The 27,614-nt window shown below is 56.9% G+C and overlaps 1 protein-coding gene across 12 annotated transcripts in view; it reads right to left on the minus strand.

The window, feature by feature from the left end:
* The window catches only part of RALGPS1 (Ral GEF with PH domain and SH3 binding motif 1), a 315,600-nt gene that overhangs the window by 19,770 nt on the left and 268,216 nt on the right, over window positions 1–27,614 (minus strand). For 10 of the 12 annotated variants that reach the window (XM_058694076.1, XM_058694081.1, XM_058694077.1 and 7 more), the window contains 4 exons: window positions 26,068–26,135; window positions 8,255–8,381; window positions 6,843–7,000; window positions 4,545–4,596 (listed from right to left, as the gene is read on the minus strand). In XM_058694076.1, coding sequence (XP_058550059.1) covers window positions 4,545–4,596; window positions 6,843–7,000; window positions 8,255–8,381; window positions 26,068–26,135 — 405 coding nt within the window. The remainder of the gene's footprint in view (window positions 1–4,544; window positions 4,597–6,842; window positions 7,001–8,254; window positions 8,382–26,067; window positions 26,136–27,614) is intronic. The other 2 variants (XM_058694084.1, XM_058694083.1) reach the window with 1 other exon arrangement.

Below are 27,614 nucleotides of genomic sequence, written 5' to 3' on the forward strand. Positions count from 1 at the left end.
CCTAGGAAGCCACAGCAGCTAGTGGGCACGGCCTGGCCCTCATCTGCCAGGGCCCCAGGACGAGGTCAAGCAAAAGGCCCAGGGACCACTGCCAGCTGTTCTCTCTCCAAGGGGTCTGAGCTCCTGGGTGGAGCCTCATTTTCCAGACTTCAGTGTCTGCTGCTGAAAGTGAGGCAAGAGATGTCATCTTTGGGGGGAAACCGAAATCAGAAGCTTGGGACATCGTCCCACTGGGTTGCCCCAGGAGGCAGAGCAGTGGAATGGGGGTACAGAACAAGACAGATGGGGGCTGGGGGAAGCAGACCACGGGGTGGGTGGGTGAGGGACACGGGCCTGGAGGATTCCTGGGCCTCAGCCACGGGGGTGAGAGGAAGCAGTGAGGCCCTCTGTGAAAGTCACCCTGTGAACAGCCACTCTCATGTTGCACTTCAGTTAAAGGCACCCCTCACCTCCAGGACTGCCTCCCTGTCTCAAAACGCTGCAGTTTGGGGCTCAAGAGGCACCTCTGTACCTTGGCAAAATCTGCCAGAGCCCTTTGATCTTCTCAGGAGGGGAATGGGGTGTCTTTAAAAACTGGTTTGGGGGTGGCAGACTTAGGAATCTGCTGCCATGACCCTACTTTCCTGGGGTCTCCCTAAGGATGCTGGAAGATTCCACCAGCTAAAAAGAACAAGTAAACCTCACGCAGGGAAAAACTGTGTCACCTAACCTCTTCGACACCCTGGAGCACTTGCGGGGCCAACTGTCTGCAGCACCCTCTTAAAGGGGTCCTCCCCACAGTTCAGTGTCACCCTGGAGGCCAACCAGGGCTGGTGGACACTCGTCTTCATTGCAGTTCATCCATCCCATGATGACTGAACCGCCATTTGGGGACTCTCCTCTTCACCCGTGACATCCAGTCTTAGACCCCCGGATCACTGGCTCGCTGGCAAGAGGGACAGACTGAAGGAAACTCATAAAAGCATCCAAGTAAGTTCCCAAACATAGCAACTCCACCTGTGTGCTAAGTATTTCCTGTGAGTATCCTCGCTGTAGAGCTGAGGCTCCTCAGGCCCAGAGGTTGAGAGCCATGCCCAAGGTCACTGAGAGCAAGCAGTCCTGATCTCAGGCCCCTCCCGGCGCTGCTGGCAGTGTCTGGAAGCCAGATCATGATCTTTCAATGCAGAGGTACGCTAAGAACTTCAGAGACCAGGATGCATCATGGAGCCCACCTCTCCCGCAGTGACTCTTAAGAGCCATACCAAGCGTCCCTGGGCCACCTCCTTTCTCATCCTGGCACATGAGTCAGGCCTCGCAGCCTCCTCAGATCCCACCACCCCTCTCGAGGGCCCACTGTGGTCCTCTTCACCAAAGTTCTCGGGCTTCTGCTTAACCATCGCCTCTACCGGAAACCACCCCTGACCCCGCAGTCTGCCTTGGGTCACCCCGCTGGACTCTGAGCTCTGACTAGCTCCCCTCTATCCATCACCTCCCTGGGAAGGAGAAACAGCTCTGCCCCCGAGAGGCTGTCACACTCTCCTCTTATGACCCCCAAGGACCCCTCTGCCTCCTCGTCTTTCCACCCCCTGTGGCAAGAGGGACACACTGAGTGAAACTCATAAAAGCATCAAAGTACGGCAACTCAAACTCAAAAAACATCTGGCCCGCCTCTCACGCGAGAGCACCCTTTCCACACACTGCCAATGTGGGACTCGAGAAGACAGATGGCCGAGGGGTTCGCGATGACTTTGTGCCATACTTTTCACATGTTACCTCTTCAAAACCAATCAGTAAATGTTTCTGATTATATCTTTTTTTTTTTTTTTTAAAAAGTTAAATGTTAGTTTTTTTCAGGGTGTAAAAAAGGCATGTGCCCACTGTGGCAGATCTGGAGAGGGAAAAAATGAAGGAAAGAAATTCATTCGATGACCCTAGGACTCAGAGAGAACCAAGATGAGGGACATTACGTGTTTTTGTACGTACACGTACCTCTATCACCCAATTTGTTCCTCTTTTAAAAAACTTCATCTAAAATCGTCAACTGTGAAGGGAGGACCCAGTGGGGCTGAGCACGGTTGTGGGTGAAGGTTAGGAAGAAGGGAGGCCCGGTGGCAAAGTGAACTGTGGCCACTGAACTGTGTGGAAAAGAGTGGCGTTTGATGAAGATTTTCAAAGAGCGTGAGACAGACTCTCCCCTCCAGCTCTCCCATCCGGGTCTTGACCAAAGTCTAAAATGCTCGCGTGCATTTGGGGGAGCGGATTCTTTCCGGTGGATGTGGAAAGAGGCTAATGCAGGATGGAAAAGCAGACTGGAGGCCAGGCCACAGGAGGTGGAGGCCAGGGCGCAGCGTGGGTCTCACGCTGGAGGGCTCATCCCAGCCCCACAGGCACCTTCCAAAGCAAGTGGTCTCCTGTCTCCTCATTGGGCTAGGATCCCAGAGCTGGGTCCCCAGAGAATGAGAAACAGGACGTTCTCCCTGCGGGCTCCCAGGCCTGGGCATCTGCCTGGCTGAGCCAGCTGGGAGACCGGCGCTTGCTGGAGGTCCTGCGTCCCAAGCACCTACTACGAACATTATGATGGATGGGAAATTGAATGCCAAATTCTAAGTGAAAGAGAAAAAAGAGAAATGCTGCGCCTTACAGGGTTCGCTACTGATTAAGTACAGCATCCTCTCCTGGCGGCAGGAATTCTCTCACTGTCTTCCCTCCTGGTGGCTCCAGTCTGGGTCATGGGTGCTCCTTAGGATCCACACCTGCTGCCCTCAGTGACTAGCAGGGTGCCTGGCAGGATGCAGTGGCTTAATAAACAGCTACTCAATGAATGAATGAGTGAATGAGGGAATGAACGAACCAGTGAATAAGTTCAAGTCTGGATGATATTCAGGATCCTGGCACCATGACTGCATTCCCCACTCGGTGTCCCCTCGCTGGCCTGTGGCCAGGGGACACTGGCTTGTCTGTAAGCCCCCTTCCTCAGGGTCTCCCTAGGAGTCCCCTGACTGATGTTGACAAAAGCCAAAATTTTGCTCATCAGATGTGGAGTCTGCCCTAGACCCTGTCTGGTTCTCATCTCCACTGCTGGGCTGGCCTCAGGGTGAGGGCAGTGGGGACCATTTGCCCGAGCGACCCAAGCAAGAACAGAGCAATCATCCCTCCAGAGGTCCCGCAGCAAGGGCAGAGGGGGCAGGTTCCGAGGGCTCGTGGCCTTCCGTCCAGGGTTTCCCAAGGACAGACGGACCGACCAACCGACTGACTGACGTGGGGCCAGTCCCTGTAGCTGTCACAGTGGCCCTCTGGACCAGGCTGGGAGCATAGCAGTGAAGAGGTGGGCTCGGTGGTCAGGAGGATGCGGACCTGGGCCGGCTCTGCCCTACCAGAGGAGCGGGAAGCAGGACAAGTCACTTCACCTCCCTGAGCCTTACTGGCCACAGGTGTAAAACGGGGACACTAGGGATAACCACCGTGCAGAAGTGCTTGAGGATTCGGTGGGGCCGAGACAGCGTCTGACCCACAGGGAATGCTCAACGGAAGTCACTCCTGGCTTATCACTTACGTCTCTCTGCCCTGTGAGGACTCGCTGGGTGGGTTCACCTCCTCCTCTCTGGCCGTTTTATGATTGTGGGGGCCGGTGAGACAGGAGGCGTCAGCACCCCCCGGAGGAATGAGGAGTGAGGAGCGTGTGAGGTGTGTGTGTGTGTGTGTGTGTGTGTGTGTGTGTGAGCTGTGTGTGACCGTACATGTGTACGTACACCCACACATGCGAGAGCACATGTATGGATGCACGTGTGTGGGAGACTGTGTGTATAAGTGTGGGCGTGTGTGTGTCCCTCTGTGCGCACGGGCCCCCGCACGCTGCTGGAGGGGCTACTGTGAAGGACGGTGTGGACCTGCCTCTCTGTAGCATTCGGTGTCAGTGGATTTCTCCCTGCCATCCCCTCAGACCTCCAGTCACCACGACGCCGTGGGAGCTCCCGACTCAGGACCTCTGTCTTCCCGGGGCCCCCCTGGTGCCCGGCAGAGAAAGCATCAGCGTGTGGGGTGAGTGGCTTCCCGAGCAGGAGGCCCCACTCCCGGGGCAGAAGGGCTCACCACAGGGAGCCAAACCCGGGGCTGGGATCCACTCGCTGTCACCAGTGCCCAGCGGGGCGGGTGTCAGCCCAAAGCCGAGGCCTTGCGGGTGTAACACTCTCAGACCCCACCAGGCGGAGCCACGGGCCCATCTCCACACCAGGCCCATCTCAGGAGTCTGGTTTTAAGAACCCACATTTCAGACCAAATGTGCTCGCAGGTTCTCCTCTGCAGTTCGGCCTGAGGAAGAGCTACTGGCCTCAGGCGCCTGGGCTAGCTCTGGACCGGAAGATGAGTGGGGCTGCTCAGAGCATGGGGCCTGGACCCCCGCCCCCTGCCCATCCTGCTCTTCTACCCCCCACGCCGAGGGGGCCTGTCCCTGGGCCCCGAGCTGACCCGAAGAGCGGCCAGTGAGGGGCGGTGGGGGTGGGGGCCGGTCCCTGCCCGGAGCCCTGAGCGCCGCCCTGGGAGGGAGGCCGAGCTGAGGCCACACTCACCTTTCCAGCCCTGAAGACATCTCTTCACTAAACTCTGAGCTCTCACTACTGCCTGGAAAAGGAACACAGATCGATGAGCGTGGTGGCCTCGTGGAAGAGCGGCCAACCCCGGAGGAGTCTGTTCTCCTGGGTCAGCGGGCCCAGGCCCCCTGAGCTCCACAGAAGTGCCAGACGAACAGCTTTCTGACCCTGTGGGCCTCCGTATGACTTGGGGCTTTGCTGCTATTTCTGACGCCCTCTCCTGGGAGCGTCAAAGAACCAGCCCCTCCCGCCGTTCCCGGTAGGCCCTCCACTCCCTTCCCTCTGCCCCGCTGAAGGCGGCAGCTACCTGCCCGCTGGCCCCCCAGGCTCTGTGTCCCTCGGCCTCTGTATTGGCCTGGCCTGGCCCCATCACCGCCTCCCTCCTGGCCCAAGTGACACCAGTGCTAGAACAAGCCTCACCTAGTGAGGACAGGGGCCAAATGAGCACCTCCTTCCTCCCAAATGGTCAGAGAAGCTGCCTGGCATTAGACAGAAGCCTCCAGGGAGCGCCCCTTCGCCTCCTGGCCAGCATACACAAGAGACGGGCTCCACCTCCCCCAGGCTGCTCCTCTGGGGTGGACCGGGACACTGGCTCTCCAAGGCCCGGCTCCAGCCACAAGGACACCTGTCACTGCGCACTGCTGAGTGCCTCTGTGCGCTCTCTCAGGACCCGGAGGTGCCTCGGCTCAGCTCTCTGCCTGGGCTGCCTGCTGGCACTAAGGTGGGCCAGCGGGAAAGGAGGAGGGAGGAGGTCTCGGGCCCCTTGGGAGTCACCGGGTGGAAAGGTCTCCAGACAGGGCACATGCGCACATCGCAGTTCACTCCCGGGGCTTTCGGCTCCAGACAGAAAGATATCTGAGTTTCCCAAGAAGAGGGGCTGAGGACCAACCGCCTGGTGATCTGCCTGGATACCGGACACCACTGTGCCTGAGTCCCTTTTCTGTCTCAGGAATAGCAAGGCCTGGGGGTTACAGGCACAGCTCAGAAAGTTTTCCTGGATGGAAAACTCAGCTGCCCAGCTGAATGCTCTGGGTCTGGCACTTCCCAAAATGGTTCCTCAGAACTTCACCCCCATCCCATTCCAGGACGTTCCGAGGAAAGGGTTCCACGACCGGGCTGTGGGGACCTGCAGACTCTACTGCCTTTCTGGAGAGATCCATAATGCTCATCAGCATACTCTAGTCTCTCAGAACAGATCTGCTTACCTGGTGCAGCCCAGCCTTTCCTGAACACACTGACTCCAGAATTCTCCCCAACACACTGACACCTACGAACCACAGCCTGCACTGTCCTAAGCTGTTGTAAAGCCCTGACTGGGTCCAATTAGGATAACTTCCCCGCAGGTGAGAAGGCAGGTGCCGACTTTGGTCGTCACAGCCCTTCCGGGGGGTGGGAGATGACTGCCCCTGTAGGGACACTGCCTCAGAGACTGGGACGTGTGACAGGTGATTCCCGCCCTTCCCCTTCCTCCCCCTTCCTCCCAGTGCTCATGGGCCCCCCACCCTGTAGACCACACCGGATCAAACCCCCAGCCTGGCAACTAAGCCACCCCCAGCCCTGGGAGGGCTCCCAGACAGACACGCAGACACACAGACTACGGAAGCACAGGCACACTGAAAGGACACAGCCAGTGAGAGTACTTGTCTGATGGTAGTAATGACAGGTGACCTGGGCACCGCAGGGTGACAGGCCTGTGACCAGAGCTCAACAGTGTCCTCAGCTCTGCCTCCAACCTCTCTCCACCCCAGCCTCGGCAGTTCTGTCTCTGTTCCTTCCGCTGACATAAGTACCATTTCTGGCTGAAGCTCAGACATGCAATTTTATCCCCGAAGATCAATTTTTCATCCTCCCTAACTCTGGCTTCTCAGTGTGAAGACAAGTACACGAGTGAGAGAACCCGGTGGCCCACCCAGCTGCTGTCCCCGGCAGCTCCCCCCGCTTGGCTCTGCACGCTGGGCCTTGTGGCTCCCCCAGGACAGAAGCCCCGCTGGGGCCGCGGCCAGGCTCTCGCAGTTGCCAACCAATGACAGCGGGTCTCGGCTGTGCGTCCGGCTTCCTTCCACCTGCCTGCCGCGCTCAGGGCTACCGGCAGGACGAGGACAAACCCAGGTCACTTTGTGAAGCCCTGGAGATGGGGAAGCAAAGCCCTCCTGGCTCTGGCGACTCCTGTAGGGGAGCCCTTTCTGCAGAGGGTGAGGGGCCACCGGGCGCTGCACAGTGACAGAGACAGACACGGAGCACACACCGCACTGTCGTGTGCAGGCCGGAGACGCTTACCTAGGGAGAGTCCATTGGTGACGGCAGAGGAGGAGGTGAGGGCGAGGCCCCTGCGGGGGCTGCGAGACTCTAGGACACTGTCGTCCAGCAGGTGTCTCGCTTTCTCCGATGGGAATGTCGCACTTTTACTCTCAACTACACTCAACTGACACATCATACTGGAAAACGGAAAGGAAGAAAGAAGGCAGAGCTCCTTATCTGTGGAGTCACAGTGAGTATACCTGCCCTGGGGTCCTGAGCAGATGGTGCAGCCGGAGGAAAAAGGCGGCCACCCAGAACCACGGTGCAAGTCCAGGCTCGGCCCTATCTCATGGCGTGACCTTGGGCAAGTCACATCCTTTCTCTGAGCCTCAGTTTCTCCATCTGTCAAATGGGGATTATGGATACTTGCCCTGCCTGTTTCTCAGGACGATTATAAGGCTCATGTGAGTGGATCGTGCTTGTGAACCATGGCGCCACACGAGTGAAGGGGCAGAGTGGCCCTGTGGGCAGCATGCCTGGTTCTGGAGTCACACGTCTGGTCCAAATCCTTGTTCCAACCTTACTCACCATTGCAAAGTGCTTCGCCCCATTGAACCTCATAGGACTCATCTTACGATGTATATGATACAGCCCCTACCTCGGAGGCCTGCAGGGGCTCAGTGACATAATGCTTGGCAGGCATGTAGCAGAGTATCTAACACGGGGCAAGCGCTAAACCCTCAGACAGCAACCCTTTTCCCCTCCAGCCTATGAGTGACTCCAGGGCCAGCCTGAGCTGGCCGAGGCTTGCGTCTTGGTGGTGGAAGAAAGGAAGGAAGGGAGGGATGGAGGGAGGAAAGAACTGAGGGAGGAGGGATCCAACTGGTTCGAGGGCCTGTGCCCAATACCCTGGGGACATGGGCATGGCTGCCCCCAGCCACGCTGAGGTCCATACATGTCCCCGAGCTGTCAGTCCACAGGGCTGGGTGAACCAGTGGCAGGTTCACTGCTCTGCAGGCTTTCTGAAGCAATGGGCAAGCAGAGACTCTGAGCCCCAACACAGGCAGATGCCTCGAGACACTGAGTGATGCTCTGGATGACAGTCACGGTCTCCACTGGGCTCTGGAGCTTTCCGCAAGGGAGGCACCAACCGAGCTTGGCAAACTTTCTGGAATCCAACCATTGCTGCCCTGCACTTCCCTGTATGCCTCCTCCATTGGCTCCTGAGCCAGTGATCCCTGTCACCAGGACACAGGCCGTGCTGCCGCAGCTGGGACCGCTCCCCCGCCCCTCCCCGGCTCTCCCCGAGCCTGTGCCAGCCTGAGGAGAGGCTGCCAGCCAGGGATACCAAGAGCACACATCAGATGGACAAGGCGGCCCCCAGTAGCCAAGCAGTCCCAGCAGCCCTGGAGCCCACGGTGGGGGGGGGGGGGGCTTGCTCAGTCACCCACTTGTTTCCCAGGCTGTGGCTCTTCCGGTGTCTCGGGACAGGGGGTGTGGGGAGGCTGCCAGCAACAGACGCGTCGGGACAGGTGGGCCGCCGGCTGAACCTCGCGGAACTGGAGCCAGTGGAGGGGCCTGTGAACAGGAGAGAGAGAGAGTGATGGGGGTGGGGGTGAAGCTGGGCTGGGGAAGCCCAGAGGAGGTGGCTCCGGGCGGGGTCAGGTACCTGGCCTGGCTGCTGTAGTGGGGCCAGGTTTACACAGGCCTGGTGGCTTTCTACTCGGGAGACACTGAGCCCTCATTGGCAGTATAACTAGCCTCTGAACCGACTGTTAAGGTGCCCAGCGTCCTGCTCTGCATGGTGCCCCCTGACCAGGCAGTGCCACCGACTAACACAGGGGAGGGAGAATGTGCGGATGGAGATGGGGTGGATGTGGGGACAGGCAGCCTGGCCTGGTTTCCCCGTGGCAACACGTATCCAGGGCCACCCAGTTGGGTGACGGAATTGGGACTTCACGGCCCATCTTCTGAGTCCAAGTCCAGTGACCTGGCCCTGTGTCTTTCTCTGCCTGCTCACTCAACCAAAAATGGAAGGAGGGCTTCTCAGAGGAGGCGGGGGATTTACCGAGGTAGGGCAGGGCTAGGGAGGCAGGGGTTGAGACCCCAGGCCTATCAGTTACTGCCTGGGGACCTTGGACAGGTTACTTAACTTGTTCCCTGAGCCTCGGGTTCCTCATCTGAAAAGTGGCAGTAACTTAACTCACCTTGCAGGTGGCTGGGAGGTCACAAGGTCATGTACCTAGAATTTCACAGGTGGCACTTCTACTTGTTACATTCTGACAACTGTTACCATGTCCTTCTCAGCCCTATGCACGGGGTCACTGGAAGGTCATGAGAGCCGGGAGCCAGGGCCACCGACCACACTGAGTGCCGGATGCAGAGACTGAGGCAGAATCCTTCATGTCCGTGGCTAGATTTTGAGGGCCGTGGCCCCGACCACTATTGTACTTCCATTTCTGTGGCTTGGGAAGAGACAACTTTAAGGGAGGTGACCGCAGGTGCTAGCCTAGCCACAGCTGCCGGGGACAAACACTGGACATAGGAACCAGGGCTTCCACAAAGGAGCTCGACCATATCAAACGCACACGTGGAGACACTTTTCTGGAGAGCCTGTGAGGCCCGAGGTCCATCTGGGGCTTCAGATCTTCCACCCCAAGACGCCATAGATGCACAAGGGACCGAGGGGTTCCCTGGTTCTCCAGCATGCTTGGATCATCCTCATAAAGTCCAAACTAAGGAGCCCTGTTCCCAGCCTGTCGCCACAGGAAGTCTAGGTCCCTTCTGGCCCTCCGGAAGGTTCATGAGGCAGGAACTCACATCACCCGGAGCCCGGGCTTCCGGCTCCCAGCTGTTGGGTTCTCACCCCTGCCTCCCCTGCACACCCCCACCGTGCACACACACCTCCTCCCTCAGATCCCTGCGCCCCACCACCAATCCCTCTCTCCTCAAGCCCCCTCCCTTTCGAGAGACACCACTCTCCACCTCCACGAGAAAACTGTGGCTGTCAGCTCCAGCCTTGCAACTGTCACATGTGCTCCATCCACACGTGCCTTCCTGTAGGGCCTGGGGCTCGGGCACTCCTCTCCTCCCCAGTCCTGCCTGTCCCCTCTGAGAATTCACACCATCACCTCCTTTCTTTCCGGCCCCTTCCACAGCCTTTAAATACATCGTCGTCTCCCGTTTTCTGTGGAATACAGGCCCTTGGCCCCGTGTTCCTCCTGGCCAGTCGCATTTCCTCAGAGGACCGTGCTCCTCGTAGCTCTGCCTCTGCCCTCACACCTTCTCCCTACAGCCTGCGGCATCCGGTGCTAGTGGCCCCTCCTCGCAACGCCTTGCGTCCCGGCTGTCTGTGCTGTCTCACTCCTGCCTCTCCCTGTGCCTCTTGGTCGCTGCCACTCTGTCTCCTCTGTGGGCTCCTTATCCTCCACCTGGCTCTCGTGTTGGTGTTTTCTACGCAGACCTCCCTCTTCGGGTCTGGTTTTGGCTCTTAAATTTGTCCCACAGCCCTCTTTTCTGAACCCGAGACCAATACACCCAGGATGCTTCTGTCTGAACATTCCTAAGGTACCCTGAGTTCTGCTCCGTGAAGGTCACACCCGGAACCTCCTCCTGTATTTCCAACCATGGACACTCAGTCATCTGGCCTGGAGTGTGGGGTCGTCTTGGCCTCTCCCAGACGGTGACCGGCCTCTCCTCTTCCTACCCCCTCTTTACTTGCCAGACACGATCACCGAGGCCCCTAGATTCTGCACATCCCCTCCATACTCATCTCTCCGGTCACCACGTGGGCTGGGTCCCCACACGACCTTCTTCTACCTCCTGACGGATCCTCTGAAATCCAACCCCTGTACAGCTTCGTGAGTGTTTGAAAAAATGAAAAGCTGGGCACATCAATTCTGAGCTCGAAACTGCCAGCGGTGTGGTGTTCAACGCTGCCTGACCACTGCCTGGTCACTTCAGCTGGTCTTAATGTCCTGATGGAAGAATAAAGGGAAGAAGTCGGCAGGACAGTTGTCAAGAAGGGCAGTACAGGCCTTGCCCTACCAGATATCAGAACAACACACAAAATGGTAGGACTGCACCCAGTTTGGTGTTGGGGCAGGGACGGAGAAACAGTTCGGTAAATTAGAAGGGAGAGCCCGGACTCGCTGCATGATGGTGGGTCAGTGGGGCAGGGAGGGTCTTTTCAGTACACGGCGCTAGAACCATCGGGCTCCGTGGGGAGAAAGACAAAATTGGGGTCCTCCCACCTTATGTTACACAAGCGGATTCACACCATGAATGTAAAAAAGCAAAAATGTGAAACTACTGGGGAAAAAAACATAAGAGACGATGTCGATGACCTTGGGGAAAGAAACATAAAGCATAAGACCTAAAGTACAAAAACAAAACAAAACAAAACTGAATTGATTGCATTAAAATTAAACATTTCTGCACCAAAACAAACAAATGAAAGTCAGCAAAATCAATGTTAAAAGGCAAGTTGTACTCTGGGAGGAGGGATCATGTCACCCACACCCCCAGCAAAGGATTCGTGTTGAGATATATAAAGGACTTCAAATATCAGTTAGAAAGACGCAAACCACACAGAGAAAATGGGTAAAGGACACAAACGGGAAATTCACAAAAGAGGAAAACCCCACCAGTAAGTACAAGGAGAGATGCTTAACCTCACCGGTGATCATGGGAATGCAAATTGTATAGTAACGGTGAGAAAAAGTGTTTTTACCTTAGTAGGTTGTCAAAAATTAATTAGCCCAACAACATCAAGTGGTGGCTAGGATGTGGGAAAATGGGCTCTTAGGGTGCCAAATATTTGGAAAGCTATTAGCCTGGCGAGTGAAGGTGAAGATGCTATGCCTTTGTGACCAGGCGATTCTGGTTCTAGGTATCCCCCAGATTTCCCCCAGGAAACCCCTGCACGTAGTACACGCACAAGGAGACACATTTATGAGGATGCTCTATGTAGCATTGTGTATAACAGCAAAAAGGTGGAAACAGTCTACATGCCCCTCAGGAGGGAAATGGATAAATGAGCTGTGGTTTATTCACCCAACAAATTCTACAGAGCAGAAAACAGCGAAGAAACTGAATTTAAACTGAATTTATACGTATCCATACAGATTACGTCCTAGAAGCATAAGCTCAGTGGAAAAGTGCAAGGTGCAAAACAATGTTTACACTGAGGCATGATGCCAGTTTTGTAAACACTGTAACACATACAAAACAACAGTATAATATAAAAAGCCTACACAGGAATAACATAAATTGGTCTCGGGAGAGTAGATACCTCTATGGGGAAGAAAGAGGAAGCATAGGGTAAGAGGGATGTCTGCTCTATCTGTAGTGTTATTTTACTTAAAAAAAATATAAAATATGGCTAAATGCTAATTTCTGTTAAATATGGATAGGGGGCACAATGGGTACTCTCTACATGTTCAATATTTCATCATTTAAAATGAGAATATTTTATTTTATTTTTAAATTTTTTTTAATGTTTATTTATTTTTGAGAGATACAGAGATAGAATGCGAGTGGGTTAGGGACAGAGAGAGAGGGAGACACAGAATCAGAAGCAGGCTCCAGGCTCCGAGCCATCAGCCCAGAGCCCGACGTGGGGCTCGAACTCACGAGTTGTGAGATCATGACCTGAGCCGAAGTCAACGCTCAACCGACTGAGCCACCCAGGTGCCCCTAAAATGAGAATATTTTAAAAACACATGGATGGGGTGCCTGGGTGGCTCAGTCGGTTGAGCCTCTGACTTCAGCTTAGGTCATGATCTCACGGTTCGTGAGTTCGAGCCCCGCGTCGGGCTCTGGGCTGACGGCTCGGAGCCTGGAGCCTGCTTCAGATTCTGTGTCTCCCTCTCTCTCTGACCCTCCCCATTCATGCTCTGTCTCTGTCTCAAAAATAAACATTAAAAAAATTTTAAAAATAAATAAAAACACATGGATGCCTACTATGTGCCAGGGGCTGTGCTGGAATCTTCCATTTGCCCTCCAGATTCGTCCTGCACCCTTTTCCACCCTGTGCCATTAACTGGGAGCTGGGCTTGGGGCCTCGGTCAGTGGGCTCCCTTCCCTCTGGCTCCTCGTTGGATCAGGCCTATGGGGAGCCGTGGCCAGAGACTGGAGGGAGGGAGGAGAGAGGCTAAGGCACCATTTCCTCCAGACTCCCCTTCAGGGTCACCCCTGAGAGGCGGCAGTTTCCCCAAGTCCTCTCTACTCTGGTTTTCATAACCGCTGTCTCCCTGCACTCCTGTTCTGGCGCTGGGGTGCTGTGATGTCCTTAGGATTCCTTAAACCCGCCGGCCCCTTTCTGAAAAATTCCTCTGATCACCCCACTGGATTGTGCCATCTGTGTCCTGCTGAGGCCCTGTGGTGCTTTCACATTTAACCCACACAACAGCCCTCTGAGGTCTGTACATTAGCCTTAATTCACAAATGGGGAAGCAGCAGCTCAGGAGGTTAAGCTTCAAGGGCAGGGAGCTGGTTGGCTAGGCAATCAGGTTCAAGTCTAGGCCTTGTGAATCCATGGAGCCGACACCTGGGACCACCTGCCCGCCACCCCCTCCAGGAATCCCCCTTCCCACCACTGATAGGGTCACAGGGGAGCCAACTCCAGACCGCTGTGGCCTTGCTCCTGGATCCGGATAGGGATAGACACCTTTCCCGAGGATTTTTCAGATGTGAGCCTAGAACATGTCTGAGGACAATCACTTTTTGCGGCTGTGCAAGAGAACCTAGACGTTGCCAATGGCCATGTTTCCTGCTTGTGGAAAAGAGTCCCGTTTTAGTCGTTCCCGCAGCCCTGGGCCGCGTCCTTCCTTCCCTGGCTGCTCAGCCCTTCCTGGACCCCATAAGCCAAAGGTTCCCCTTTTGGTTGAGGCAGCCAGCGTCTGTCTCATTGTCTGCAGCCCAAGGAACCTGACCCCGAGGCCCCGCCACACCACACCGCCTCCTAGAGGGCTGCCTGGGTGGCCTAGCCTGGTAGGACGCAGGGGAGGCTGCTGGAGGTCCCAACTGCAGCCCGCACAGGACATCTCAAAAACAGACTCTGGCAGACCATGATAACGAAGCCGGAGAGGCGGGGCCCGCACCTCACCGGATCCCGTCCTCGGAAGGCCCTGGAGGAGTGTGCGGAGGTACCGGACGGGTAACTAAGCTTCGTGTGCGCGTGCGTTTTCCTGGCGAGGAGTTCCACTCTGCCAGCAGCTCTGTCAACCGGGGAGTGTATCTGAAGCATCTGCAGAGTGTGTGAGAAATGGGGTTTCTTGGGCCCGTCCTGGAGGTTCTCATCCCACTGGCTCTCCAGGTGACTGGCACGTGCGCCCTGGAAGACCTTCTGCTCAATCTCTGTCCTGGAGGAAGCGTCTCTTGTGGCTGCTCCGGAGATGAAGGGGAAGAACGGAAGCCCTCCTGCTCTGTTTTCGTTTGGCACTATTGCTCAATGAACGAGTCCGTGCGGAGGGTGGAATTCGCCTTATCAGTGGCATGGACGTGGAATCACACCGCCTGAGTCACTCTGGCTCCCACCCTGGGTTCAGAAAATATTTTGTAAAGGTCAGTTCGCGCACTGCTCCTCCCCTGGAGTTTGAACTGGAATTTGACTCCCAGTGTTGTTGTAGTAAATGATAACGGTGATAATTAAGGTGGAGCGTTCCACCCCTGACACCGTGCCGCGTGGGCGTGCTGCCCTCCACGCACGGGTGGCGGGTTCATAGGTGAGAAAGCCAGGGCTTACACAGTTGCCATGGGCTGCTGGGGGGTGGGAGGCCCGCAGTTCAAAGGTCAGGTATTGGTGAAAACCTGAGGCAGAAGAAACAGTGACACATCTGAGGTGATCTGATAAGCGGGAGGCACTTCCTCCAGGAACTCTGTTGGGTAAGGTCCAATTGCTACTGTTGTAGGTGAAGGTGGAGAGGACCAACATCTATTATGCACCAGCTGTGTGCCAGGCTTGTACGAAAACTCCAACACGGACTCCTATGCAGTTGGTAATTTTACAATTGCCGTTAAAAAAAATTTTTTTTAAAGGTTTATTCATTTTTCAGAGACAGACAGAGACAGAACATGAGGCAGGGAGGGGCAGAGAGAGAGGGAGACACAGACTCTGAAGCAGGCTCCAGGCTCTGACCTGTCAGCACAGAGCCCGACGTGGGGCTCGAACCCATGAACTGTGAGATCATGACCTGAGCTGAAGTCAGATGCCTAACCGACTGAGCCACCCAGGCGCCCCTACAATTGCCATTTTAAAGGGACGTTCCAAGGCATGTAAGGTCACGCACTGGGGGGTGCTGGCTTTGTTCCCTCAGCTGCCCATGCGTGCTGTGCCGTGCCTAGAGAGCCGACTCTCCGAGCCTCTTCTGGGAACTTCCTTGGCTTTCCCCGCTCACTCCCTTTTTCACCTGCCTCCAGATGGTTCCTGCATCCTGGCTCTGATCTGCATGTTCCAGCTCTCCTACGCTTCCGGACTCGCCCTTGGTTTCTTCCGCTCGGCTCCGGATTCTCCCACCAGGACGAGGCCCAGATCCGCCTCCTTCTTCTTGCTGCTTTGGACGGCCTTGGGAGGCATGCCTGGCCTCAGATGGCCCTCAGCCGGGTTGAGGAAAGGGTGGGAGGCCCAAGCAGAAGAGAGTATGATCTCCCTGGGCCCAGAGTCCAAGCTGATACTGCTCCTAATGCCCTGGGTCTCAGCCACTCCCACCCCCTGGTTGTTGACCAATAGCCTGGTCTGACGCTAAAGCCGAAGAATTTCCATTCAGTTGGGACCTAGGGTTAGGGGGTGGGGGGGGGGGCTTCTCTGCCAGTAAGTGACATTCTCTGCTACTGAAAGGCCTCACGTTCCTGTCCCACTAAGCCTGGGGTGGCCACCATGTGACAGCACCAGGGAACACGTGTCTTCCGGGACCATTTCTGAGCTGAGCAGCTGGCAAGTTTGTTTCTCCATGTCCCCTGGGGCAAGGGCAGGGGTGGGGGCAGTGATAATGAACTGGGGTTCTGGCCTCGCTGTGCGGAGCGTGGTCCCCGCTGCCCAGCCCGATATGGCACAGACAGCTGGAAAAACTGACCATGTGGCTTGACTATCTCAGAGGATTGCTCTATTTTTCCTCCGCATAATTTTTCCATGAATAATCTTTAAAGCTCTTTAAGTGGCTGTTTCTTTAGCAGTTTTATTGGAACATATGAGAACTGACAGTCTCTGTGGGGAACGAGATATCATGTTGAAAAAAAAAATCTGGTTTTCATTACATTTCTCTCAAGAAACCAACAGGCTGCCCAACAGACCACTCATTGATTGGAAGAGAAAAGAGCACAGGGCCTTCTAATAATGGCTCTGCAGAAGACAGGAGTGAGGGTGATGAATGGTCCTAGCTAAGAACTCAGAGTCTAGAGGCAGGCAGACCTGGGCTCCCGTGCTATCTGCCACTTGCAGGCTGAGCGACCTTGGGAGAGCCACCTCGCACCTCTCCACCTGATTCTACATCTGCAACACAGGAACAGTGGTCTGACCTGGCAGCCTCCCTGTAAGGGGGAAATGATCCAGCATCCGTCCCTCCTTCCTGCAGCAAACGTTTCCTGACCCTGGGCCAGCCCTGAGCCAGGGGCTGGTCAGCCACGTCGGATTAGAGGGCTGACGCTCTGCTTTCATGGGGTTTACAGTCAGGTGGGGGAGAAAGACAAGCAAGCGGAAAATTACACCCAGGTGGGACACGTGCTTCGATAGGAGAAAAAGAAATAATAATCGTGGTAATAGCAAAAACTACACCGACAGAGTAACTACCACGGCGATAATGGAGGTGGTAATGCAACACCCGACCTTCCTTGTGCATCTACAGGCACCACACACTGTGCTAAATGCTTTGTACACAGGATCCCATTTAAAGGCCTTGCGGCAACACTGCCTCCCAGGAGCTGTTGTCAGCTCAGCGCTGTGAGGTGGGACCTGAGGTCAGAAGGGTTAGGGAGCTTGCCTGGGCAAGCAGCTGGTGACCAGTGGAGCCATCTGAGTGCGTCTGAGAACGCGGGAAGGTCGGAGAGGAGCCGAGGGTCTGACATCCAGGCTGAGCTCGAGAGATCCAGCTGAGGCCTATGCAGCAGGAGCAGCAAGAGCAAAGACCGTGGAACCTACTAGAGAAACTGCAGGGAGCCACCCTGGCGGAAGAGCTGAGGGCGGGACCGTGTATGGGGGGGCGGATGGTGGCTGCGGTGGAGGGGGGAGGAGTGGGGGGGGCACCTGAGGAGCTTGGAGTTTAAGGAGGGGAAGGTGTCGAGATTTTTAGGAGGGGCGGTGATGTGCTCAGAATCGCACCCTAGAAAGCTCACTCTGGCTGGAGAAGCACGTGGTGGCAGCCCCAACGACAGGCCGGGAAGGAGAAAGAGGAGGAGGGGGGTCTAGGGGGTCTAGGGGGATCAGCAGGGGTGTAGTGGGAGGGGGGCTTGGGGCAGCGTTGGTGGATGCTAGTGCCGTTCACTTAGGGAGCAGGCTCAGGGGACCGACGAGAAGTTCAGGTCGGGACTGATGCGAAGGGGCCACTGGGGGAGTGTTCAGGAGACAGACCGCGCCGGGGACAGACGTGTCCATCCAGGGGAGTGTGGAGCCCCGGGAGTGGGCGAATTATCCAGAGTTGCAAGCTCGGTGAGAAGAGGGAAGGCCTGGGACAGAACCAGTGTTTGTGGGATGAGAAGAGACAACCTAAAAAGGAACTTGTGTAGAACCAGGGTCGACAGAACAACTCTTTGAGAAAAGCGTCATTTTAGATGCAGGAGGAGAGTGATCTCGGGCTCCACTTGTAATTCTAACGGAAGGCGTCAGAGGCGATGCACGGTTTTCAGGCCAGCGGCCCTGACTTCGGCTGCCACTTCCTCCCGCTCCGAGGTGCCTGGTGCAGGCAGCACCCATCTCTGGGGCTGGAACACACAGCAGCGGCTGCCTTCCCTCGGGTGTGGGTCTCTAGGGGGAGCAAGCTGGAGGGGCCTGGCCTGCCACCTCAGTCGGCCGGCCAGCGCCAAGAGCCAGCGTCCCCCTCTGCCCACCCATGTGGACCCAGCAGACAGTCGTGACACACCTCAGAAACGGCCTTCTGCTCCGCCAGATGTTTCCCTCGGGAGAAGGGAGAGATGGAGGAAAGAGCCGCTGACCTTCTCCCTTCCTCAGGGGCTAAAGGAGCAGCAGCAAGGGGTTCCAGGAAGACGCAGGCCCAGTGCTGACGACACGCATGTCCTGCGTTCTCAGAGAGGGCAGCGACCCTGCGTCCTCAGAGAGGGCCAGGCCCTCCGGTCACTCACTCTCCCGTGGCCTGCACTTGCCTTCAGCGCCCATCCACTTGTCACTAAGGAATGAGATGTGACTTCCTGTTGACCAGAGTCTCCCACCAGCACCAGCTCGGGGAGGCAGGGGCTGCGGGACTCGAGTGTGCACGACAGACGGGCCGGTGCTCTGGCTACAGACGGGCTGGCTCTGCCGAGGGGGACGGGGAGCCTTTGTTCCCATGGCTTTCCGGCAGCAACTGGGGCCCTGGCCCGGTCGGCATTGCCCAGGTTAAGCAGTCTGGCAGCCAGGCTGCCGCTCGCGGGGTGCTTTCCGAGTCTTGCACACTGTAAGTTAACGGGAGGCAGCTGTGGCAGAGGGGACTTGGAGTCACGAGACTCGAGTTCCAGTCCAGCCTCCGCCTGGGCTGCCGGGAGCTTGGGGTCCGGCCTCCTCGGCCCTCGAGCCTCTCCGGGTTGGAGAAGGGGAGTGACCACAGCCGGACGTGGAGCTCCCGACAGTGCCACCGGGCCATGCGGTTCACGGGGCGGACTTGCTCCCAGCTTGAAGAGGGTTCTGCACCTCCCGGCCTCTTTACTGTGTGTGCCGTGAGCCCTGTTCCCATAGCAGGGACTTGGGCCCTCTCCGGGGCTGCCAGAGCCCTGTGGCACCCGGGGACATGGGGGTCCTCTGCACAGAAAGCCTTCTCTGGCCAGGTTTCACGGTCGGGCCTCGGCGCTGGTCACTTTCACATTCACATTCACACACGTTCTTTGTTTCTCATACATGCAGCTCTCCCGGGTCCTTGCTGTGAGCCAAGATCTGGCTCACACGTCATTCAGAATGCCCCGGTCCATTTCTTTCTGAAAAATCGCATTGGATCCCCCTTCAGCGGTGGTGAGGCCCAAATGCTTTCTCCCTGGGGTCAGGGCAGGGAATGCAGGGGAAGCCACCGGTGCCGTGTGCGGCGCGGTGGGGGGAGGAGGGGGGCTGGGCCACAGTGGGGCAGCAGAGTTGGACAGAAGCGGGCTTGTGTCTCTGCTCCTCTGCTTGACCTTGACATAGCAGGCCACGAGGTGAGAGACGAGGAACGGAGATGTGAACTTCCAGAGCGAAGAGGCGGGCACTGGCTTCTCAGCTCTTGAGCCCCTCGCCCATTCTGAAAATCTATGAAAGCTAACAGAGGAGGCTGTGGAAGGGAGAGTCCCCAGCCCTGCCCACGGGGTGCTCTCTTCTGCTCACCACTCTACAGCGCAGGCCGACATCCCCACAGACCGCTTGGGGAACTTGAAATATGTCCTCAGCAGTTGGGAGACCCAGGGGACTCCTAGTGCCTTGCTCAGTCATGGGAGCCAACACGGCCCCAGCCACACCAGGGTCAGCTGCATCTGCAAGTCTGTCAGGACAAGGATGGCTGTGGCCTCCCACCAACCAAGGGCTCACAGGCACCCAAGCAGCAAGGAGCTGGCAGTGGACACAGACTCTGAGGGGCCATGGAAGGGGCTGCAGCGGCCCCAGAATGGATTTGCATCTGTCTAGGTCAAGGGACCTGTGGGATCCCACAGAAGTGCTCACCTGAGGAAGCATCAACGAACTGACTGTCACCTGGAGGCCCCAAGACAGCAGTGCCCGCTAAAAGACCATGTCCTTTGTGGCAGGCCCTGAGGTTAGCAAGCCAACAGAGATAGAGAAAGGCCTGGTGGGGAGAAGGGCCAAGCACCCCCAACCCTGACCATGAGAGGTCAGGCCTCATGCCCCCAGCTAGGGGGAGCAAAGAAGATTTAATGGCAAATCAGATTTGCAGTTGTGACTCTCACACAGAACCAGCCTTCTAAGAACCAAGCAGGGAGAGTGTGTGACTCAAAAATGTCTCTAAGAAAGGCACAGATGTGCCAAGGTTGTCACCCAGGGCCGTGATGACTGCACAGACACCGGGAGACATAGGGAGAGACCTGTGCCTGAGGGGGGTGGGCCGGCTGGAGAAGGGGGCACAGCCGCACACTTTTGATTGCTGTACCGCACAGACACCGGCAGCAATGGGGACAGAGCCCAGAGCAATCCGGGACCTGCAAGCGCATCCTGGTTGTCCCATGCATGGGACATGTCCATGTCCCATGCAGGAAGGGCATGGGCATGTCCCATGCATGGGCAATCACCAGTCCAGACTCCTGGGCTTAGCGGCTGGCTCTGCTCCTTCCTGCCCCAGCACCTCCCCCTACGGAATACGGATATCAGCCTTCACCTCACAGGGTAGGCGTGGGGGTCCTGAATGAGCACAGGAAGTGCTTACAACAGTGTCTGGCAGCGAGTACAAGCTCAGTGCGCGCTAGCTGCCGCCACCACCACCATCATCGTCGTCGTCGTCGTCGTCATCATCGAGCCTCTGTTCCCCCAACGCGAACTAGCTGGCGTGGTGGTTTTAACACACGTCCACAAATTCTTGACGTGGTCCCTGTTGAGTGGTAGGGTCTCTGGCCCCTCTCCTTGGACCAGGGTGGACCTTGACCGACAGAGTGTAGCAGAAGCGAGGCTACGTGACTTCCGAGGCGGGTCACACGGACGCCATCATGCAGCTTCCACCCAGCTCTTGGGACATTTGCCTTGGGGGAACACTGCCGTGTAGGAGTCTGACCATTCTGAGCCTGCCATACGCTAAGGAAGCCCAGGCCACGTGGGAGGCCACGTGTACACACGCGTTCTGTCCCAGCCGTGGCCCATCAACAGCCAGCATCACGCACATCCAGATGATCCCAGCGCCTAGCCGTTGAGTCCCTCTCAACCTTCGACTTTCTGGCAGAGGCCCCAGATATTGTGAAGCAGAGACAAGCCCTCCTGGCTGTGTCCCGTCCTATTTCCTGATCCACAATACCTGTGCATGTAACAAAATGATGGTTTTGTGACACTAGGTTCCAGGGTGGCTGGTTATACAGCAGCGGTACCCGGCACAGCTGGTGACTGGTGAGTTGGACTTGAGGTGAGGGCCCTCCGGCTCCCCGTCCCCTGCTCTGCGTCATGCTGTCCCCCAATCGGGACAGCATCGGGGCCCGCCCTATGAGGGCCAGGAGCCAGAAATCCTGAGTGGTGAGCATGTGCCAGGCGCTGTGCTAAGGGCTCTTCTGGCACAGCCTCAGCCCCGCGAAGTAAGCCTGCGTGAAGTATTTATTCCTACCGCTGTTTCGCCAACAAGAAAACTGAGGCTCAGAGGGATTAAGCCGATCGCCCGAGGTCCCACAGCTAAGAAGTGCTGGAGCTGGGCTTTGAACTCAGGTCTGCCCGACTCCGAAGCAGGGCTTTTACCCAAGAGGCAATAAAACAAGGAAGACACGAAGGTATGTCGAGAGCAGTTCTGAAGGTGCGCGTAGAAAAGGCCGAGGCCCGCGCTCAGGTTTTCCATGGCCCTGCTTTGCTGCCAAGGACTCTTAGAAAACCTGTCAGTTGGTTCAGCCACGTGGGGGCGGGGCTAACAGAATCTGGAAATGTCTTCATCGGTTCCAAGGCACACACAAACATTACTTGCCCTCTCTGGGGGTCAACGTTCTTTATGATTTTTGCTCTCCAGGAAAATATTAGTTCATTTATATAAACGAAACATTACATATAGGGGGATGGGGATTGAAAACGTGGCATTCCTGGCCCTTTTTCCTCCCAGCCCAGAAACTGAGACGGTTTCTCCATTTCCGTTCTCACAGTCTATTTGCTGGTGTGGAGCTGCCGGCACAGTCACTGCCAGGGGTGGAGACGGGGCAGCCGTCTGTGGGGCGCAGGGGTTCTCACAGACACAGAGGGCACAGCATTAGCTCCGGGCCACGCTGGCACTAACCACGGCCTCCGAGAGACCCACGACCAGCTGTTCCCAATGCTAGAGATAGCAGGTCTCATTGCCTGAGGGGGGTGGGCTGGCTAGAGAAGTGGGCACAGCCGCACAGAAGGGTCAGGGAGCCCACCGGCCATCTCGGTCGTGCTCACGCTGGCCTCCTCGGGCTCCTTCCTGAACCACGCCCTGTGCCCTCACGGCTTCTGCTGCTTGTCTCCTCTGCTAAAGCCTAAGCTCCATGCGGGCAGGTCTCTGCCTCGTTCCACTGGGTACCTGGCTCACTGCAAGCGTCTGGCTCACAGCAGGCCCTTGGCACGTACGTCCGGAGTGCAAAAGCCAATGAATGCATCTTGGGGCCTCTCCTTGGCAGGTGTGGGGGCGGGTGCCTGACTGCTGGAAAGGGAGCCCAGAGCTGTAGCTTGAACCCCCATCCTGAGGAGCTGAGGGAGGCTGCGTTCCTCCCATTCCTGGGACTGCAAGAGGCACATTCCTGTCCTTGGGCCTGGTCGGGCTCCTGCCACGCAGCCCGGTCTGACTGCCAGAGTGGGGATGGCGTCCTGGGAGCTGCCCCTCTGGTCCCGCCCTCCACAGGACCCCTCGGCTGTCCCCGGCCACAGCAGCCTCTCTGTCCTGGGAGAGGCTTCGAGGCTGTGGGTGGGAAGCCAGGACCACTGAGTGCATCGGAAGCCTTCCAGACGCTCCCGGGCTCTCTGGTGATCAATGAAAACCTTAACATCCTGCTTCTAGGGTGGGAGCCAGGGCTTTGGAAAACTGGTGGAAAACACGCCTGTGAGCCGCTCTCGCACCACCGTGTGAAAACTGCCACGTCAGCACTTCCCTGGAAGGGAGTGCGGAGTCAGCAGTCGGCGGCCGGAGCTGCTTCCCAGAGCCCTGTGCCCGCAGGGGCCCGGCCAGCAGCTCAGAGATCCTGCCTGAAGGAGACCCGAGGGCAGGCGAGCAGCTCAGAGATCCTGCCTGAAGGAGACCCGAGGGCAGGCGAGCAGCTCAGAGATCCTGCCTGAAGGTGATCCGAGGGCAGGCGAGGCGCCCGGGGGCCAGGCTCCGGGGACCCTGGCCGTGGTTCCTACCTCAGGGGGCCTTCAGTGCGGTGGGGAAGGCAGATAGGGGACAAATGTGCATAGGTAACGGTGTCCTTCCTGCAGAGGGAAGAGCTGTGGAGAAGCACAGACCATCCCTGCAAGAGTGTGCAACACTGGGTTGGCAAACTTTCTGTAAAAAGCCAGATGATGAATATTTTAGGCTTTGGAGGCCATAGGGTCTCTGTCCCAACTACTCAGCTCGGCCACTGTCAGGGAAGCAGACACAGACAATGTCAACGGATGGGTGTGGTGTGCTCACATACAAAAACAGGGGCCGGCTGGCCTCGGCCACGGCCTGCCAGCCCCGGTGTTAACTGTTAACAGCCCTGACCCCCAGCTTGGGAGGGCGGGAGGGCGGAGTCCGCTGGGAGAAAGTATCCCTGAGGCAGCAGTGTTTCACTAAAACCTGGAGGCTGATTCAGTGACAGAGGCACAATCATAATACCCACGACCATCACACCATCCTAATAACACTACCCTTGATGCGAGTGCTCGGTGTGTCAGGCACTGTGTTTCACACACGGGTTCTCAACACATTCCCACAACAACCCTGTGAGAGAGACACGACAACGCCCACTTTACAGATGGAGAAACCGAGGCTTGGCGGGTGTGCCGGCTATTCTGTGTGCCCCTCAGATGCCGAGTCCTCCTCAGCTCAGCAATTGCTGGAGTGGGTGACACTTTTGCTGTCCCAGGTCCCTCAGCCGAGGGTGCTGGGGTCTCCCCGTTCTTTTTGCAATTCCCATTTCACCTTCGCTAGAGTCTCTTCATGTGAGCCGGGCCGGGGGGCGGGGGGCAATCTGTTCCCTGCGGGGATTCGCACTGGTGGTTGGTTGATTTGCTGGATTCTGGCCTCTACGGCTAATAAACAACAGAGCCAGAGGGAGGTGATGGTGGCTGTAACAGGAGAGTCTGGCGAACCTCGATGAAGCTGGGCCAGGGGCTGGATCTTGGCTCCGGGGCACTTGTTTCTAAAGTTCATTTATTTATTTTGAAAAAGAGAGAGGGAGAGGGAGAGAGAGTGAAAGGGAAGGAAAGAAAGAGAAAGGGGGAGGGGCAGAGAGAGAGAGAGAGAATCCCAAGAAGGCTCTGTCCTGTGTGCACAGAGCCCAACGCAGGGCTTGAACTCACGAACAGTGGGGTCATGACCTGAGCTGAAACCAAGAGTTGGATGCTTAACCCACTGAGCTACCCAGGTGCCCCCGGCCCTCCCCACCGGCACCGGTTTTCATCATAGACAGGGGTCAAAAGTCAATGCAGCTCCTCCTTTCCTGCCTGGGGCTCGGTGAGAGGCCCAGCTCCTGAGGCCCGCAATTAGCATTGTTAGTTCTCTGAGCCTGGCTCCTGGTCTACAGCCTCCGGCCTAGCAGGGGGAGCCACTGATGCTCAGTGCAGACCTGGGCGGGGGGGCCGGGGCAGGGGCGGTGGGGTAGCTGGGCTCTTCTTTTGGGAGGAGGTGTGAGGCAGGTGCCCTGATAACAAGCAGCCTGCAGGCCGAGTGGCTGATGCTCGGGAGGCGAGGCTGGCAGGTAAGGCTGCCCGCGCTGCAGGTGGGTGTGTGCAGGGCGCTGGGGAGGGGGAGGCTCTCTGAAGACCAGGCGTGAGGCTACGGCAACGAGACCCGCTTGTGCTCTAGGCCAGTGCTCACCAAAGGCCCACCCGGAGCCTCGGCCTGCTGCTTCCTCCCTCCCATTCATTCATCTGTGAACCCTGTGAGGGCTGAGCATCTGTGGAGCACAAGCCTTATGAGGGGAGCTGGAGACTCAACAGGAACTAAGTGAGGCCCAGTGACCAAAGAGAACAATTACAAACTAGGGTGTCCTAAAGAAACAAAGAGCTGAAATAAAGTCTCTCTGAGCTTAGAACGACGAGCAAGAGTGGACCATGGAAATATGAGGGAAAAGGCATTCCAGGCACGTGCGAGGAGCCTGGCTGGGGACTTCCCAGAGGCCTTGCTTCTCTCAAGCAGAGATGAGACTTGAGTTTGACCTGTGGCCGGAGAGAGTCCCCGGAGAGAGGCAGAGCTGACCCCTCAAGCCAAGGCTAAGGCCCCCTCTCTGCCATCTCTCTTCCTGGGCCACGCCTTACCCCCTAGCGGCTTTTGTACCCCATCTCCCCTGCTAAAGCCTAAGCTCCGTGTGGGCAGGTCGTCACCTCGTTCCACTGGGTGCCTGGCTCACAGCAGACCCTCCCACCTCTCTCTGCTCAATGGCTCGTGCACATAGGGAGAGAAAAGGAGGCATGGGCCAGGCGCCGCAGGGGAGGAAGTAATGGAATCACACAGCAGGAAGGAGCACTAGGAGACGAATCCTCGGGCCCCGTCCAGAGGGTGGAAAGATAAAGTGTGGCTGTGGGGACTTCTTGACACCTGGGGAAGGCCAGAGACGTGGCTGATCCTGTTAGGGCACGTTAACCAGAAAAGGCGGCAGAGGCCTCGTCCTCAAACTAATCTGAACAAGACTCAGGGGCAGAACGCTTTTCGATTCAAGCCCACTCTCTGCTCCGACTTTGGCATCACCTCCTGAAGACACAGTCTCAAATGGTTAGTGTTTCTTCCTGCTCCTTCTATGGCCCTAAACAGCTGTTTCGAGTCCTGTTCTTATTTCCCACATCCCTCTGATGGGAACCCTGTCCCCATGCCCCTGATCACTAGGGACACTGTGTATGTCCCAGTATGTGATAAAGCTGATGCTACAGGAAGGTGAGCCCTCTGTGTCTGGTGGCACCGAATACCCAGCACCTGTGTATCCCTCCAGGGCAGTCAACCTGCACCGGGGCAGCAGGCCCGATGATAAGTGTCCAGGTGACTCAGAGAAGATCCTAGAGGTTTCCCTACCCTGTGCATGTTCCCAGCCTGGGATCCCGATCTGGCCTCTCTTGGGGCTGTTGGGTCCCAGGCTCTTCCAGGGAGCCCCAGCCCAGAGGCGTCCCACGGGGGCCCCATGGTTTAGGAGCCCAGAAGGCTGATGCGCGAGGGCTACGGGACTGCGGAGTCTGCCAACCTACACCTGTGCTCTTGACCCACAGTCAGGGCCAGCCCCGGCAGCCATGCCTGGGCTACCAGCGGTGTGTCCCCACTTGAGGTGGCTACGATACCTGCAAGATCTTCCTTGGAAGAGACCAGTCTCGGAGAGCTGCTTCCTGGTTCGATTCTGAGTGACAGTCTGGAAGGGAAGATTTTTACAAGATCAGAGAGGCTCTGGGGTGTCAGAGGGGGACTGATCACATGTGTGTTCGGAGTCGGGAGACGGGACTGTTGCCAAGGGCTACAGTCTCGGAGCCCAGGAGTACTCTGGGGTCTGCTCCAGATCTCGGCCACTTCCCTGTGTGGTTCCCCAGGGCATTTCCATGACCCAGAAACAACGGTTAAGGAAGATACAGTCAAAAGAGTCATCGTGGCTCAGTATCTATTGGGCACAAATGTGTTCGTTCTCAGGACAAGCCCCTGGACTCGGTACGTTTATTGTCCCCAGCCACTAGATGAGGAAACTGAGGAACAGCAAGGTTCGGCGGCTTTCCCAAATCTGTGGGGTGGCAAGGGGCGGGCAGGCAACCAAAGCCAGGACTGTCTGACCTGAAATCAGAGTTTCTAGTCATCACACTGCACCCCCTCTTGGACACCCCCAGGCAGGCACGAGGCAATGGATGCACCATGAGGACTGGCACCTCAACATTGTTATTTTTAAAGCTTCTGGGTGAAAATGGCAGAGTGAAGCCAGATGCCAGACGCCACGCCCCCACCAACAAAACCAGCAAGTAGTTATACAGGCTTAGGGGCAGAAGAACTCACCAGATGCACCTCAGCAAGAAAACGGGCATGAACTGAAGCCATGAACTTCAGAAACTTGCAGCCAAGGAAAGAAGAAGGATTATAGAGTTTGACCAAGAGGCGTAACGCAGCACGGCTCCTATCCTGCCCTCCGAGGCTTCTCGGTAGGTGTTGGCGAGAAGCGGATGAAATGGGTGGACGGCGTGTGGATACGCTGACGGAAATGAGGGCTCCGTTGAGGGGGCGATTTGACACCTGAGGGCATCCAGGACTGCCCACCTGGATGGCTCAGTCGGTTAGGCGTCCGACGTCAGCTCAGGTCATGATCACGTGGCTCACAAGCTCGAGCCCCGCGTCGGGCTCTGTGCTGGCAGCTCAGAGCCTGGACTCTGCTTCCGATTCTGTGTCTCCCTCTCTCTCTGCCCCTCCCCCACTCATGTTCTGTCTCTCTCAAAAATAAATGAACATTTGAAACCTGAGGGCATGGGATACAGTCCCCTACAAGGTGGAGGAAACCTTAATGCAGGCCTTTTAATAGAGCCCGGTATCTAAAACACACTGCGTGTTCCCTGTGCCTCCTTGGAGCCTGAGCCCTGTGTTCCCCCAGGCTACTGAAGAAGAGAAAGACTTTAAGAACCTTGACCTAACAGCACAACAGGAGGAAAAGCCAGCCCATCTCACACACGTGGGAGCAGGGTCAGATGTCACCTCCCTCCATCAGAGCCATGGAATACCCAGATGGAGCTTCTCAAAATGCGAGCAAGCAAAAAGAATTGGTGTGGCAAGCTAGCAAATGTCCTCTCACACAAAAAAGGAGAGAGAACAGAGTAGAGCACTGCCCAGATTGCTCGGCCCAGGAGGCAGCCCCGAGGAA

Source organism: Neofelis nebulosa, chromosome 12, assembly GCF_028018385.1.
Source record: "Neofelis nebulosa isolate mNeoNeb1 chromosome 12, mNeoNeb1.pri, whole genome shotgun sequence".
Classification (NCBI taxonomy): Eukaryota; Metazoa; Chordata; class Mammalia; order Carnivora; family Felidae; genus Neofelis; species Neofelis nebulosa.